The sequence below is a fragment of the Talpa europaea genome (genome assembly GCF_964194135.1).
Source record: "Talpa europaea genome assembly, chromosome: 8".
Taxonomy (NCBI): domain Eukaryota; kingdom Metazoa; phylum Chordata; class Mammalia; order Eulipotyphla; family Talpidae; genus Talpa; species Talpa europaea.
In genome coordinates this window covers 30,945,377-30,961,978 of record NC_140075.1, presented here as the reverse complement: position 1 = coordinate 30,961,978, position 16,602 = coordinate 30,945,377, and the positions used below count along the sequence as shown (strand labels likewise).

The 16,602-nt window shown below is 42.1% G+C and overlaps 1 protein-coding gene across 1 annotated transcript in view; it reads right to left on the bottom strand.

Annotated features, from left to right (window-relative positions):
• Positions 1–16,602, bottom strand: part of EIF2AK4 (eukaryotic translation initiation factor 2 alpha kinase 4) — a gene marked incomplete at both ends in the record, with an annotated part of 100,224 nt that overhangs the window by 45,395 nt on the left and 38,227 nt on the right. The window contains 7 exons of the mRNA XM_084239807.1: positions 1,431–1,514; positions 3,778–3,847; positions 4,927–5,342; positions 8,842–8,999; positions 9,601–9,707; positions 13,284–13,819; positions 15,910–16,063. Coding sequence (XP_084095933.1) covers positions 1,431–1,514; positions 3,778–3,847; positions 4,927–5,342; positions 8,842–8,999; positions 9,601–9,707; positions 13,284–13,819; positions 15,910–16,063 — 1,525 coding nt within the window. The remainder of the gene's footprint in view (positions 1–1,430; positions 1,515–3,777; positions 3,848–4,926; positions 5,343–8,841; positions 9,000–9,600; positions 9,708–13,283; positions 13,820–15,909; positions 16,064–16,602) is intronic.

Below are 16,602 nucleotides of genomic sequence, written 5' to 3'. Positions count from 1 at the left end.
GGGGTGTAGGCCAGAGGTGGAGGGGTGAGAGGATTCACCAAGGACAGAGTGGGGAGCAGAACAGGAGAATCTACTGAAATGCACTGCTGAGGGGAGCAGCAGGCAAGACTGGGCTCTGCCATGTGGGTCAGCTCCCTGGCTGTGGGGGTGATCAAACTCATGCTGCAGTGGCTGGTGATAGCTTGATAGGGCTGAGACTTTAACCCCTGCGCCACCAAGGAGGCCCCTTATTTAAATCTTAAATCAACATGTAGCATTTGATTTCTGAATATAGCCTATATATATATTCCCAACCAGTGCCAGAGTTGAGAATTCTCAGGAAGAAAGATTTTATTATTTTAAGAGAAAGGAACAACTTCTACCTTCTCATGTTCAGAATAACCACCTACAAATGCTGACATCCAACAGGCCTCACAAGGGCCTTCGACTTCTACAACACGATCTTACTGCCCTTTGGATGCATCTCCGCTATGGACTTCCATTTCATCATAATTATACAGAGAGTAATGGCACATGGTAGATAACTTAATAATTAGTGAATTAGGTGACAAACGCATTATCAAGTAGATGAGTGGTACTTTAAAGATATTATTTTAGGGAATACCTACAACAAGCTCCAATGCCAGGAAAGCACCTACCTATTGAAATGCTACAGTCTGAGGGTTCCTTCTTCTGTACAGCACTTTCACATTTCAGGACCTGCCTACTTGCAGACATGACTGAAAATACTAATAATGACGGCTGGCCCTATTCAACTGGGGCAGGGGCAAGTTTTCCGTTTTGGTTTGTGACTGTCTGCCTGCTGGCAGAGCTCTCCGCTACCCAGGACACTGCCCTCGTGCATGCGAGCAGGCAGAAGTCCCTCACTGGGACTGGTTTGCCTATGGTTCCTGTCAGCCAGAGATTCTGGAACTAACTAGCCACTTTAGCTACAGCCATGTCAGTGTTTCTTCTGAACAAACAATTCTTCCAGCACATTGCATCTTATTTGTCCAGATTCAGCTTGTAGGACAAAGTGAAGTTTCTGTACACACAGACTGGTGTCTATGGAACTCAGATATGGTTCTAATATGTCACATACATTACTCCTTTATTCTTCCCAAGTCACTGAAACAGCAACTATTATTTCATTTAGAGATAGAAACGCGAGGCATAGAATCTTGTAGAACTCTGCCTGAGTTCACACAGCTGTGGCCGGTGGATAAAGGATGTGAACTTGCATAGTCTGAGTCCAGAGCCCATAACCACTGCCCTGTAACATCTCCTACCGTGGTACAGGAAGGGTTAATTTCAAGGCTGAGGCAAAGGGGCTGCACACTGTCCCTTTGGTGGTGCCAGTGAGCCCTCTTAAGCTCCTTGTCTTGCTCTAGTCGCCTATAACATACCCAAAAACAACTCCAGGGAGTTGCTATGTCACTATGCTGCCTTACCTGGATATATAAGTAGTGCACAGCTGCCGTGGTCACTGATGGCTCATTTTCATTGCAAGTGTTCTTTCCATTGTAGTCTCCATCCTAACCGAGAGGAACATAGAAGAAACCAAAATGGAGGCTGAAATTAGACAAGATCCTCACTATCAAATTATTCGTGCCCACCCGCACCACATACATGCCCATCCTGTTGCTTTACCAGGGAGGTCAGTGAGCAGAACACAACCACTGTCCTTTAGATGCTTAAGTATTGCAAAAGGCAATTTTACTACCACCAGAACCCACTGTATGGTTTACAGGTCTATACTGTACAGAACAGTGAAGGGGAAAACAGGCGAGTTTTAAAGGTGTGCAATGTAAAGAAAGACACATTAAGTCAATTTTTACCACTGATGTTTCTATGCATAAGAAGGGCAGAAGGCATATAGGCTAATAGAGTTAGGCTTCAATCTTACTGGAATGCCTTTGTTAGGAGGTAGGCTTACTTTGTTAACAGAAGACTAGAAATCCATCTTTAGCAAAAACAATTTAAATGTGGTCATATTACCAAAGGACATTCTGCCCACTGGGTTACACTCCAGAAGAACAAGCACTCAGTGCTGTCTACACTGACCGGTCCTATAACTATTCTTCCACAAGGCTAATCTGTCTGCTAATTTTCTTTCTAATTCATGGTTCCTTTTTAAAAGATTGTTTTTTCTGCTAATAGATGCACTTAAGTACTTTCTCCCCTTCTTCCTCTAAGTATGGAAAAAGCATTAGACTGTTTTTCATTAACAGTTGTGTGTGTGTGTGTAAGAATTTTTAACATTTTTCCTTTGTCAAAACAACAATAACAAAAACAAAAAACCCTGCATTAGAAACAATCAGGTTCTACTCTTGAATCATTTATATTCTCTGGGGATTATCTGCAGGAGATTATTACTTCCTTGGAGGTTTCTCTTCATTAATTAGAATGCCTGTGGGATGTTGCTCTTAACTGAGTAAAACGAGGATTGTAAATTTGGTGCCCCCGTAATAATTAAATGCATAACTAAAGCTAAAACCAAAACAGTAATTTAGGTTCTCATGCTATTATTCCTGGTTAAATTTTTAATTTATCAATTTAAACAGAGAGGAATTTAAGAAGATTTTAACACAAAAGGGAAGTGCTAACAAAAACCACTGACTAATTCACTTAAATCTCCTTCAAATTCAACTCAACTACTTACCTAACAGAGTCTACATGTATACTTTTCTTAATCTACTATAATGAACCCCAATACCTGCTTGAGTAATTATTTTTTTATTCCTGGTAATAAAATAACTGCATTCAACCATCAGTTGTAAAATGTTTCTCTGCAGTAACAGCCAAGACCCCTAGTGATTAAAAAGATTAAAACTGAACTCCATTCACCAACACAGTGGGGCTCTGCTGGCCTGGATAGAGGACCATCTAGAATAGAGCGAGGCCCAAAGTCTGTGGCAGTCTTTCAAGCTTTTCTGACCTTGATCCACAAAAAGAAATGGATTTCACATCACACGCAGGAGACATACTTCTGAGAGACAAGTTCCACAAAGAGTTACCTATGATGCATTTGGTGTTCTATAATTTTCTGTATATCATTAAAAATAAAATTGGTTGTGATCCTCAAAACTGATTTCATAACCTTTTACAGGATCATGACTTATAGTGTAGAAACACTGTTTAAGATTGGTTTATGAAAATACCAATGCTTATTCCCAACCAGGTAGTTTCCCCAAGTCTTAGAGGAAACATTTTCATTAAAAAAAAAATTAACAACTGAAAAACTCACAGCATATCAATTTGCTCCATTCTTCTAAAAGTAGACTTGTTTTTGGATAAATTAAGATCTATAAACAAATGTATGAGTAGCAAGTATTTCAAAGAATTGTATTTAACAATGGACAGTTTCTATATTTGCATTATCAAATTAAGGCTTTTACTATGTTACCTGTTTTTTCTTTAACATATTTTAAGATTTATTTTATTTATTCATGTATAGAAGAGCTGAGGTGTAGGCCAGAGGTGTGGGGAGGTGGGGGTTGGGTGGTTGTGTAAGAGTATTCACCAGAGACAGAGTGGGGAGCAGAACAGGCAGATTTACTGAGATACACGGCTGAGGGGAGTAGGGGGTGAGAGAGGAGAGGTCTGCTGCGCCATGTGGGTAGCTCCCTGGCCAGGGATGAACTCAGTGCGCAGTGGTGAGAGTGTGATAGTGCTGAGACTTAACCCCTATGCCACCAAGGAGGGCCCTGCCTGGGCTTTTTTAACACCAAACATTAGTTTTTGCACATACCCACCCCTACATAATTAACATGGCATGATTTCTAGTTATATATTTACCTGATTTTGACTTTTACTGTTGTCATCTTCATTGTCAAAGATGATATCACTTTCAGAATCTGAAGCAGGTCTTAAAAAGAGAAATGGGGAACTACTATAGAAACCAAAACCCTTGTCATAATCCAATAGCTGAAAGTTATGATAAACTTTATCTAACTGTATACACCAAAACCATGAAAATAAATAACCACAGTGGGTTCTGAGATGCATAAATTTTGGCTTAGGATCATAATGAATGGTTTGGGAACCCTTTTTAGAACTGCAGTTGGCCGGATGTCAAGATTCCAAATAAAATCATAGATGTTCTACACAGCTAGAAGCCCTTATTTGAAAGAATGCTCTTTTAAATGTATTAAATGCTCTTTTAAATGTATTAATTTTTCCTTTCTTCAGGGCTTGAACTTTTGAAGAGAGTGAAAAATAAAGCCCTTTACATTGGATTTGGATACTCTCCAAAAATGGGTTTCATATATATATATATATATATATATATACGCACACACACATATATACACATATATATATATATTTTTTTTTTTTTCTTAACATGGTGGAACAGGGCTGGGTTTCTAACCGAATCCCCTTCCCCAGGCGTGGGTGGGCACTGCCAGGTGGGTGTGTGGAGCGGGGCACTGCCAGTGGGTGCGCGGAGCGGGGCACCGCCAGGGGTGTGCCTGGAGAGGGGGAACTGCTGGGGGAGGGGGTGGAGGGGTAGGGGGGGTGGGTGCGAGGGGGGGTGGGTGCGAGGGGGGGTGCGGGGGGAGGGGGGAGGGGGTTGGGGAGCGGGACACCGCCAGGGGGATGTGCAGAGCGGAGCACAGCCAGGGTGTGCGTGGAGCAGGGCACCACCAGGGGGGTGTGCGGAGAGGGGCACTGCTGGTGGGGGGTGTGTGCGCGCGCGCGCGGAGCGGGGCACTGCAGGGGCTGGGGGTGGTGGGGTGTGCGGAGCAGGGCGCCGCCTAGGGGGGGCTGTGGAGCGGGCACCGCTGAGGGGGGGGGTGCGGAGCCGGGCACTGCGGGTGGGGGGGTATGCGGAGCGGGACACAGCCAGGGGGCGCGCGGGGCGGGCACCGCCAGGGGCGGGTGCAGAGCAGGCACCGCCGGGGTGGGGGGTGTGGGGGGTGTGCGGAGCGGGCGGCCAGCTCTTACAGGAAGGACTGCGAGAAGACCCCGCCGTGCTCATCCTCCTCGTCGTCGTCGCTGCTGGAGTCCGCGCCCGCCGCGGGGAAGCGGGCGCTGGCCGAGCGCTCGCCCGACGTGCTCCACTCCACCGAGCTGCTGAGGAGCGGCGGCGGGGCGGCGGCCTCGATGCTGTCGGGGCTGTCCGAGTAGCTGTCGCCCGCCTTGAGCGGGGGCCAGGCTTGTCCGTGCTGGGCCTGAGGCTGCGTATTCCCGGGCGGCCGTTCGTGCTTCTCAATCCAGGCGTTGTAGTAGCGCACGATGTTCTCATGGTGCAGGCGCGACAGCAGGGTCACCTCGCCCTTGATCCTGCGGAAGTGCTTGCTGGCGGGGTTGATGGGGATGCGCTTCACCGCGTAGCAGCAGCCGTCCAGCTTGTTCTGCACCTGCCTCCCGGGAGGAGAAGGGCCCCGGGGTGGTGAGCGCGCCCACGGACTGGCCTTGTACCGCTGACTGCATCCCTCTCCAAGGCGAAGCCCGAGTGCTGAGTGACACCAACAGCATCAATTCCAAAGAGCACCTGCACCCCTATGTTTATAGCAGCACTATTTACAATAGCTAAGCTTTGGAAACAGCCCAGATGCCCAAAAATAGATGACTGGATCAAGAAGATGTGGAATATTACTCAGCATTCAAAAAAGATAAACACATGCAATTTGCAGCAACATGGATGGCGCTGGAAGGGATCATGCTCAGCGAAATAAGCCAGAAAGAAAAAGAAAAATACCGGATGGTCTCACTCATAGCAGGAATCTAGAAAACTTAAATAAGGGACCAGGAAAAAGCATAACTATAAGAAAGAAAATATCAAAATCATCAAAAAACTATGAACAAGAGACACTCTATGGGGGGTGGGAGGCGGGGAAAGGAGGGCTTGGGGTAAAAAAAAAGGGGGTTGTAATTGTATGGGGAATATAAAAATAAAATTCAAATTAAATTAAAAAAAAAAAGAACACGTGCTTGGAAACGCTTAAGCTGAAGGCAGTCTTGGCTGCCAGAAACTTACAAAACCTCTCTCCTCCACCCAGATGTTTTTAGCTTGCTAAGAGACCCTGAGGAAAACATACTCTCCCTTTTAGCTATTAGTTTTATTGACAATTATATCCCTGCTATTCTGTTATCAGTCCCGCTATTTAAATTTCCAAGTAATTTTGGTTTTTTTTAACCTTATTTTAAAAAGTTATATTAAAAGTTCATGTAAGGCTTTAGAAGATACCTCTAATCGTTTTTTACACTAAATGTCACTAAATAAAAAGTCAATTCCAAAAATTTTTACAGATATGAATGCAAATTCTAATTCTTGACTTAAAAAAGTTCCTTGAACACGAGCAAATTACTTAGTTTCTTTGAAACTCAATTTTCTTATCTGCAAAATAGCATATACACCACTTTCCTTACCTCAAACAGTGACTTTAAGGATGAAAAGAGCCAAGGCGGGTAAACACTTGCATGAAGCCTCACAGAGAAAAGTGCTCAGTAAGTTATACAATGAGAAATAAGACAATTACTGCCTGTTGATTTTGCTACCTAGACAGAGGATTTATTATTTATTATTTTTTTAATTTTTTATAGAGGCATGTTTTATTTATTTATTTGTTTGTTTGCTTGTTTATATATGCACTGGGTACAGTCAGAAGCGCGGGAGGGTGAGAGAATTCACCAGAGCCAGAGCGAGGAGCAGAGCAGGCAGAGGCGAAGTACACTGCTGAGGGGAGCAGCGGGCGGCAGGAGAGGTCTGCGCGCCACGTGGGACCCTCCTCCGGGGGCCGGGGAGCAGCCGGGGATCGAACCGGCGCTGCAGAGGCCGCGGGCAGCTTCGCAACCCAGCGCTCAACCGCTGCGCCACCGGGGAGGCCCCCAGAGGATTTATTATTGATGATATGTACTGAAACCAGAATAAGAGCACTGTAAAATAAATATACAAGAAAACGGTTCAAAGGCAAGTCTACATATCCTATACAAAGGCATTGTTATTTTGGGCAGTTTCACTATGCAAATGAGTTGGCTGAAAAAAATTTTATCATGAAGGTCAACTGAAGTGATGAAAAAGCAACAGCTTGGACATGGGCAGAGGCCATGGGCAAAGACCCATATCTGAGTATGTAAGACCAACAGGTATCACTCTGCTTGGCTCATAGTTTTAATTAGTTTACAAAAAACTATTTCTAGGAATGAGAAGTGTACTATAAAATTGAGTCTCAAATTTCTTTTCTTTGTGTGCAAATAGTAATAAGAACACATTTTTTAAGTAAAACAGATGTGGACCAGAATGATAGTTTTATTTTAGTGGGTGTATGTAACCTTGGGCAAATTTCATACCTTCTCTGGGCCTCAGTTCACACATCTGGAAAACTGGGATAATACCTATTTCATAAGAATGTTTTGAGATTGAAAGACAAGGTCTGGAAACCACCTGGCATATAATTTGAAATATAGAATGTGCTCCAAGAAGCAATAGCCATGTGTTCTTTTATTGCCAAATTAATGGAGCAGAAGACAGTAGAGTGTCTGGTTTTAACCTCACTTCTCAGCACATATCATGTATGCTAGGAGTCACCGACTGGGGTTTGGAGCTTGCTGGGTAGTTTCCTAGGGAAACTCTTAGGAATCCACTGATTAAAACAGAAAGGTATATAAACAGTAATGGGTCCAATCGCTAGTAAAATGCCAGATTATTGAGCACATTGCCTCATACTAACCTGGAAATAGAGACAAGGTGTAAAGGGTGTGGGGTTAACATACAGAAAGAAACTGGGAGCTTAAGTTACTAAGATGTTTCTGTTTTATGAGCTTATTGACCATTTTTAAGAACTTGTAAGGAAATGAAGTTTGGTAATGTTTACCATTCAAGAATGTAAAATGTAAGACCTGATTAAAAGCATTTGATCAAAATTACAGTGAGTTAAAGGCATAATAAATACTTCAATCATACACTATTCTTGAAGATAACTATGATGACCTGATCACAACACCTGTCAGCTCACAATAGATCTATCTAATCACCTAACTGTAATGTCTATACTTTGCAGAACAAAGTTGAAAATTTCCCATAATTTTATAACTTCCTTTAGGAAAACTTGCTTAAAATTGTCTTTCCTGTGCCTGATTACCACAAAAAAAACCTAATTCAATTCTTTTTCCTGTGTGAAAGGCTTTCCACAGTAATACCAGTAATGCTTCCTCATCATACTCTCAGAATCCTAAACAACATAGGCCTTTTATTGATGGTGGGCCAGCTGTGTGTAAGATATCATATATGTTAAGTATACTTAATAATAAAGTATTAATCTGGGTCTCTTAAATTCAAACAAAATACTTAGATTATATAAGAACAACTGAAATCTTTTCTCAGATGATAGGTAACAATAAAAGTCACCCGAATAGACTAGAATGAAGATGGGAAGACCTAACAACAGCACACCTTAATAGTGTGCTTAATAGTGTATCACTAATTTTCCATCTCGGTAAGAGTTGCAAAATAAAAGCCATCAAGACCATCTGAGGCCATTTCCCAGTTTGAATTCCACCTTGTAGCCCTTTTATCTACAGAAACTCTAAAAGCAAATGGAAGAAAAAGAGGACAATTTTCTAAACCAAAGCACACAAAAATGTTCTTCATGTAGAGGTCTTGACTCCACTTGAAATGCTCTTAAGATCATGTGGTTTCAGCTAATGCACTGCATAAAGCAAGGGACTGGGGTGACATGTTCTCAATGCATCCAGGGTAACTTTAAATAAAGCCCTTAACTCTGTGAGGGTGAAGATGATCACAATTTCAAAATGTCCTTCACTTCCCTCCCTACTCTCTAAGTAGAAACCCTGATGTCAGTGGAAATGGAATGGAGAAGGAGCTCTAAATGGGCTGGGGACAGATCTGTAACACACCTTGATCACGGCTCCAAATGCTCCCTTGCCAAGAAGCTGTAATTCTTCAAACTCGATGAAATATCGGGAAAACTGTCGCTGGGTCTCACTGAAGAATGCAGCACTGGGTAGCTGGTTGCTAGGAATAACAGTCTCAACGTAATCTTGTCCTCCAGAATCTGAGATAAAACAAAGGGTAAGAAGTATATGAGGCCGTGGAAATATAGGAAGAGCTACAATTTCCAACAACAATGCAAGCACTGGAAGAAGGGACCCTAACCAGTAACTTGAAAAAGCATCTCATACCTGGCAGACCCTTTAATAATTTTCTTCACCTTCCCTGTCCCTTACTGCATGCTGAAATACACAATTTACCCAGGTTTGTAGGTGGGGTAATTGAGATAGAAAGAAATGATGGAATGATAGAGCCAGAACTCAAATTTAGGTTTCCTCATCCATCAACCTCTACCAAGGTTCTTTAACCTTCTACTTGAGTAGCAGCAGGGAAATCTGGTTACCTGACAATAATGCTGATATGACAAGGAGGATTACTGAATACTAAAAGAGATTACACCAACAACACTCCATCAGTAGAGACTGAAAAAAACTGGAGGGTTGCAGAAGTGGTTCTATGCACAACACACACTGACATGGACTTGTGTACAGTTCAGCACAAAACAGGCTAATGATCCATGCAATTTGTTCTAATTTTGATTTAAGTATACTTTCAAAATAATTTATGTCAAACAGCGTATCAAAAAAGTATGGTAACAGACTTACCTTCAGGACTTTGTTCTACTAAAGGCATTTTGGGCTGAGGATTTATAAAGCTGTGTTTCAACAGCTGCTGAGGACTCCATCTTTCCTTGTCATCCAAGCAAACACACCTCAGTGAGAGGAGAGAAAGAATCTCAGCAACACACAAAATAAATGCTAAACTAGACAACCCAAGCCTTTTACCTATGGGTTTATTTTTTAAAGGTACGCATTAGAGAATTCATGTTACTTATGAAGCAAAACGCACTCTTCAGTGGATTTAAATTAAACACTGCTGCCAGATGTATATGCTGAAGACTAGGCTGGGTGTAAACTGCAACAACAAAAATACAGTCTTTAGAGATAGGAAAACTTACACTCATGGGATAGTGTTTTAAAAGTTGAAGAAGCACAAGTGAGTCATGAATTTTTACTCCCATTAACAGCTTGATGACCATGCTAAACTAAGTTTCTCTGCAGACGAGTCACCAATAAAGCTTTCCAAAGGAAAAGCAATCAACAGATGCAGGATGGGTCTAATATGACAAACCATAGGTGCAGTCGGTTCATCATAGTTTGGGGAAAGCTGGTAACCTTTCAAAATTCCCACATTTGATCACACCCATTCTTTTCATTCTCATCCTTGAATCTATTAACTTAATGTTCAATGTTGTAATTTTTTTTAATGACTATAAATATGCTATATCTTTAACCCAGTGGATCCCAGAGCGGGATCCCTGACCAGCACCATCAATATCACCTGGGAATTTATCAGAACTAGAAATTTTACTCTCCCCAGTCCCAGTAAATCAGCAACTCTTGGAGTCTGGGCAAACTTGTAGGTGATTTTTAATCCAAGATAAAAGTCTGAGATCAGTCTCCTGCCCACCTATGACTATGTAAGTTCCTCTCTTTTTCTTTCTCCTTTCTCTAATAAACCTGTCCAAAAAAAAAAAAGGTCTGAGAACCACAAGTAACACTGTTGGGTAGCATTTGAACCTAATTATAAATAATGTATTTGAAAGAATCAATGACCATTGTGAAATTGGACTTAAAATCTATACCTATGTAGTAGTGATAACAACCACCAGAAAGAGTAACATTTTATATTTTTATGTCACAGCAAAAAAAAAGTAAAGCACTCCTAATTTCATACCTTGAGAGATTTATGTAAGATTTTCCCAAAATTTAAATGAATTTTTGATCACATCAGTAAAACATGAATATCTTCTCCTTATAAATATTAAAACATTACTGATAGTAACAACATTTTTGACAGCCATCCAAACGGAAGATACAATTTTGTGGAAACTTACTTTTTAAAAAATGACAATCTGTACATGTTATATTTCAATCTGCTTTTTTGATTTGACCAAAAGGATCTGCACTTAAATCAAGGGCATTGGGTGGGGGTGGAGTGCATTTTCTCCACACCAAAGGGCAATTTGACACCAGCTGGGTATTCTACAATTCAACTCAATTATGACACTACCTGGACACAGCATCAGATGCCACAGGTTATTCAGTCTTACAAGATTGCCCCTAGTCCCTCACTCCTGACACCAATCTCTCGTCTAGGTTGTCATCTGAGCTTCAGGCTCACTGACTATAGATCAGGGGTGCCAATGACCTCCTCTTTAGTTCGAATAGCTTGCTAGAGCAGCTCACAGGGCTCGGAGGAACAATTTTACTTACTAGGTTACTAGTCGATTATGAGAAGCTACAGTTCAGGAACAGCAAGGTGGAAGAGACGCGTAGGGAAAAGTACGTGATAAGGGGTGAGGGACTTCCATGCCCCCAGTACCTCATTGTGTTCACCCACTGGGGAGGTCTCTGAACCAAGTCCCTTTGGTTTTTTTGGAGGTTTCATTACACAGGCAAGAGTGACTAAATCACTGGCCACTGGCAATAAATTCAACCTCCAGCTCCTGTCCCCATCCTAGATGTCAAGGGGTGGGACTGAAAGTTCCAAGCCTCCAATCAATCACAAGGTTGGTTCTCTTGGCAACCAGCACCCACCCTTAGGTGGGGTCCAGGTTCATTAATATAACATGAGACATCTTTGCCACTCTCAGCATCTAGGAAATGCTAAAAGTTTTAGGAGCTCATTGCCAGAAACTTGTTGGTCTCAAGTTCAAAACCAACATTATAGAGCTATTTTCTGTACAAAAAGAACTAGGTGGGTTTTAAAGCAATATGTCCTTTTGTTATTAAACGTGAAACACAGGTTCTATATGTATTCCCAACGTTACAAAATATATCCTATTGTTAACTTTTACTGGATTACTTCTGACCAATGATGAAGGGCTGAAGGCTGAAGGCAACATTTTGAAAAATGAAAGGTCTTAATTGTCAGTGATTCTATCATTATATTTCTTCTAATACCATTTTAATCAACTTTATCATTAGGGTACATCTAAATACTTTTTTTACCATCTTCACCCCCATCCCCTAAATAAATACTTTCACAAGTTTATTGCACTTAAGAGAAATCATAAAATACTTCTTTATAATCATTAGATGATAACATAGTATGATATAATGTCACTTTAATGAGAAAACACAAATAATCAAAGTTGGCCCCTCTCAACAATTTCATGTTTATCCTATCTACTTATATTTTATGGTACACAGAAACCACCTTATTTAAACATAAGGGCAGTAAGATCATTTATGACAGAAAATAACAATTGGAACAGGTTAAGAGGCAGCTGCAATAGATGGGAACAGGACAAGAAATGCGATGGGTAAAAGAAAAGAAATGTAGGGAGTGGCTGCAGTGAGTAAAAGTGAATGGCTGGGGGGAAAAAAGTAGGTAAGAAATGAGAGTGTCAGAAAGGGAAGCAAGAAGTACAGGTCAACTTCTGCCAGAAAGGTAGACCAGGGGCATATCAGAAAAACCCAGAGAATGGGCATCTTTGTTTCCATTTAACTGAGAAACTGAGAGAATCCAGGTCTGGTTTGAAATGAGAACAGAGGGCGGGCTAAATTAGACAACTGAATCAAAGAGCTCGGACAAAGACTTCAGGCCCAAAGAAAACCTCTTGGTAAGGAACCTCTCCAAACAGATGTAGCTTATTTGTGTAACTGAATGTGTACCTGTCATTTACAGGTATCAAAAATTCTTTGGCTAGAGCAAGGAAGTCATTTGCATTCTGCAACTTGGCAGAACGAGACATTGAGAATGAAGAATGCTTACTAACAGGCAAAGGGCAAAACTGAACTCCTAAAGATGTTTTGTAAGTAGGAGGCCTTGTCTTTGACCTCCTGTCTTTGACAAGCTGGACTTCAGGAAACTGCAGAGAAGATGGACAGGGAGGTTTTTCCATTTGGAATACATGAGTATACCAGGCAGTCCCTCAAAAGTAGTTTGAAAATCCATTATTTATTTTTTACATTTAAAAGGTTTAGTAGGAAAAGGAGAAAGAAAAAGAGCAGTACCTGCATAGTACCAGGAAGGCAGGAAAGTTACTGAAAATCTATTATTAAGTCCTTGTAAATTCAGGAGAATGTGGGAGTGAAGGGAATAATAAACATAAACAAAAAATAGGACATAGGTGGCTGGGAAAGGACTGGGAGAATAAAGAATTAACTAAGTCTGTGGCTCACTTTTTCAGCTTACACAGTGTTTTGACGTCTAGTAAACTCAAGCACAATCAGAAGTGTAAGAATACAATGCAATGATAAAGAATCTCAATGACACTCACTTCTTTAGAAAATCTTGAAAGTCAGCTGGTAAGTCACTAGGGATGATCACAGGATACTCTCCACATTCTTGTCCTTGGCTGAGGGAAAGCAGCAGAAGGCCAAGACGCCAAACATCTCCTTTCTTCCCCGTTTTATAAGGTAGGGCGTTGTCACTAAACCGAACTCGGGTTTGCTCAAACACATCCTCCCTGCATATGTCTGCCAGGCGCTTAGAAATGCTGTAGTCCGCAATCTTGATGGTGCCCTCTGCGTCCACCAAGACATTCGATGAGCTCAGAACCTTGTGCACCACGGAATTGCTGTGCAAATAATCCAGGCCTGACAAGAGCTGAGCTGCGTACCTTCGAAGCTGATGCACGGGGATGGGGCCTGTGTGGCTCAGGTGTGCAGCGAGTGAGACCCCATTAATGTGCTCCACTAAAATATCTATCACAATGGAGTTGTCTTGCTCTTTGAGATTCATTGCTAAGTAGCGTACCACATTCGGATGGCTCAATTTAACCAATGAGCTGAATTCCGTTTCTGCTCCTTGAATCTGATAAAGAAAAAACCCAATAACATCTGGGTTATCAGCATTAACTGGTGCTTCATTTAAGAATTTAAATATAGGGCCTCCCTGGTGGCGCAGCGGTTGAGCGCTGGGTTGCGAGGCTGCCCGCGGCCTCTGCGGCGCCGGTTCGATCCCCGGCTGCTTCCCGGCCACCAGAGGAGGGTCCCGCATGGCGCGCAGACCTCTCCTGCCGCCCGCTGCTCCCCTCAGCAGTGTACTTCGGTCCTTCTGCCTGCTCTGCTCCCCGCTCTGGCTCTGGTGAATTCTCTCACCCTCCCGCGCTTCTGACTGTACCCAGTGCATGTATAAACAAACAAACAAACAAATAAAGAAAGAAAGAAAACATGCCAAAAAAAAAGAATTTAAATATAGGGCCTCCCCTGGTGGCGCAGCGGTTGAGCGCTGGGCTGCAAAGATTGCCCGCAGTCTCCGCAGCGCTGGTTCGATCTCTCCGGCCACCAGCAAGGGTCTCACATGGCGCGCAGACCTCTCCTGCCACGCCCACTGCTCCCCTCAGCAGTGTATTTCGTCACTCTGCCTGCTCTGTTCCCCGCTCTGGCTCTGGTGAATTCTCTCACCCTCCCACGCTTCTGACTGTACCCAGTGCTTGTATAAATAAATAAATAAATAAATATTAAAAAAAATTAAATATATACAAAATATAGCTTAAAAGGAAAGAAAGAATATGCCTTGAACTGAATCCTCCCCTGAATTATATGGCCAGTGTAATAGTTCATAAAGATGGAAAGCATTTATTTAATTCTCAGTATCTTTTAGTGGAAAACCTAGTGAACAAATACTATAAAATCAGCGACCAGCTTTTAATTTTTTTTTTTTGTAGAGGCATGTTTATTTATTTATTTGTTTGTTTGTTTGTTCTGTTTACACATGCACTGGGTACAGTCAGAAGCGCGGGAGGGTGAGAGAATTCACCAGAGCCAGAGCGGGGAGCAGAGCAGGCAGAAGGACCGAAGCACACTGCTGAGGGGAGCAGCGGGCGGCAGGAGAGGTCTGCGCACCATGTGGGACCCTCCTCCGGTGGCCGGGGAGCAGCCGGGGATCGAACCGGCGCCGCAGAGCCACGGGCAGCTTCGCAAGCCAGCGCTCAACCGCTGCGCCACCGGGGAGGCCCCGCGACCAGCTTTTAAAAGCAATTTCCTTTGCAATATGGCCACCAGAGAAAAAGAACTTTTATTTTTTTAAAGATTTATTTATGCATAGAAGAACTGGGGTGTAGGCCAGAGGTGCAGGGTGTAGGCCAGAGGTGAATCAGAGGATTCACCAGAGACAGAGTGGGGAGCAGGAAGGCAGATCTACTGAAATACACTGCTGAGGGGAGCAGCAGCCGCTGCAGAGACAGCGTGATAGCACTGAGACTTAACCCCTAATGCCACCAGGGGGGCCCAAGAACTTTAATTTTAAAACATTATAGCATATAAAACAGCTATAAGCATTTACCATCAACATTTTAATAAGTCTACTAATGCCAAAGTAGAAATTCTACAAATGAACTACATGGTCACCACTCAAAGACAACTGTTGTGATTTCAGTTTATTAACTTCCAGTTTCTCTTTTTACTGTAAGTACATACATTTCTAGATACAATGCTTTGTTTTGCCTACTGTTTTGTAATGTCTTTATTAATGTCTGGTACATTTCTCATAGAGGTATAAAAAAGGGATATATATATTCATTTGTTCAACAGTATGTAGTAGTAAACGTTCTTAAGAGTTTAAGGATTAATTGTTTAAGTATTACAGATTAACAATTATGAAGTACTATTAGTCTTAGATTGGAGATTAGCTATGAATATCTTAATAAAGGCTGAGAGAGAAAGTTAAGAAAGTACCAGCAGAGGACTTGACCATGTTATGGAAGTTCTAAAGGAGGCAGCAAGAGGCTGAGAAAAGACTAGCAAAGAAGGTGCTGGCCTGCCAAGTCCTTCTGGTTGAATAGCTCTCAAATAATTCTGAATCATATTCACTAGTCTATCAACTGCAGAGCTATTCAGCTCTGTCATCTCTGAAAGCTCATGATTAGGCCTTTGCCCAACAGGGTCATCTCAAATACTTACCTGCCTTTTGCACTTGTCAATCTTCTCCTTTTCTTGACAGGTAAGGAATGGACCTATTTTTTTCTGCCACTGAAGAACCCACTCATACAACAAGACAAAGCCACCAGTGGCTGTTTCCAAAGCATTGTAAACTAATTTTCCAAGCTGCTCATCACTGCCTGCACATTAAAAGAAAATGTAATTAAACCTCATGGTACATTTTCTGTGGAAGTAAAAAAAAAAAGAGGGGATATATATTAATTATTAATTTAATAGTGGATACCATATGCTACCTATGAAAAATAGCATTTTAGGTAATACATGTTATTTTATAACCAATTTTTAACATTTAGGAATACACTTGGAGCCCCAAAATATTACTTATTTTAAAAGGACAGGAATCAACAAGGAGATCTTAGGATTAGGTCAATGTTTTCTTCTACTGGCCATTATTTACAAGGTTACTACAGCTCAGTAGCAACTAATGTGACAGAAGGAATTTGGAAACAGGAATACTCCAAATACTCCATCAAGATTATTCCACGGTTTAGAGTACATGATTAAAACAAGTTTCAGTAAAGGGAAAATTCAAATGCAGCAATGATCATCTAAATAGGGCCTCCCTGGTAGCGCAGGCGTTAAAGATAGCGCTATCAAGCTATCACCAGCCACTGCAGCATGAGTTCGATGCCGGGCCAGGGAGCAACCCACATG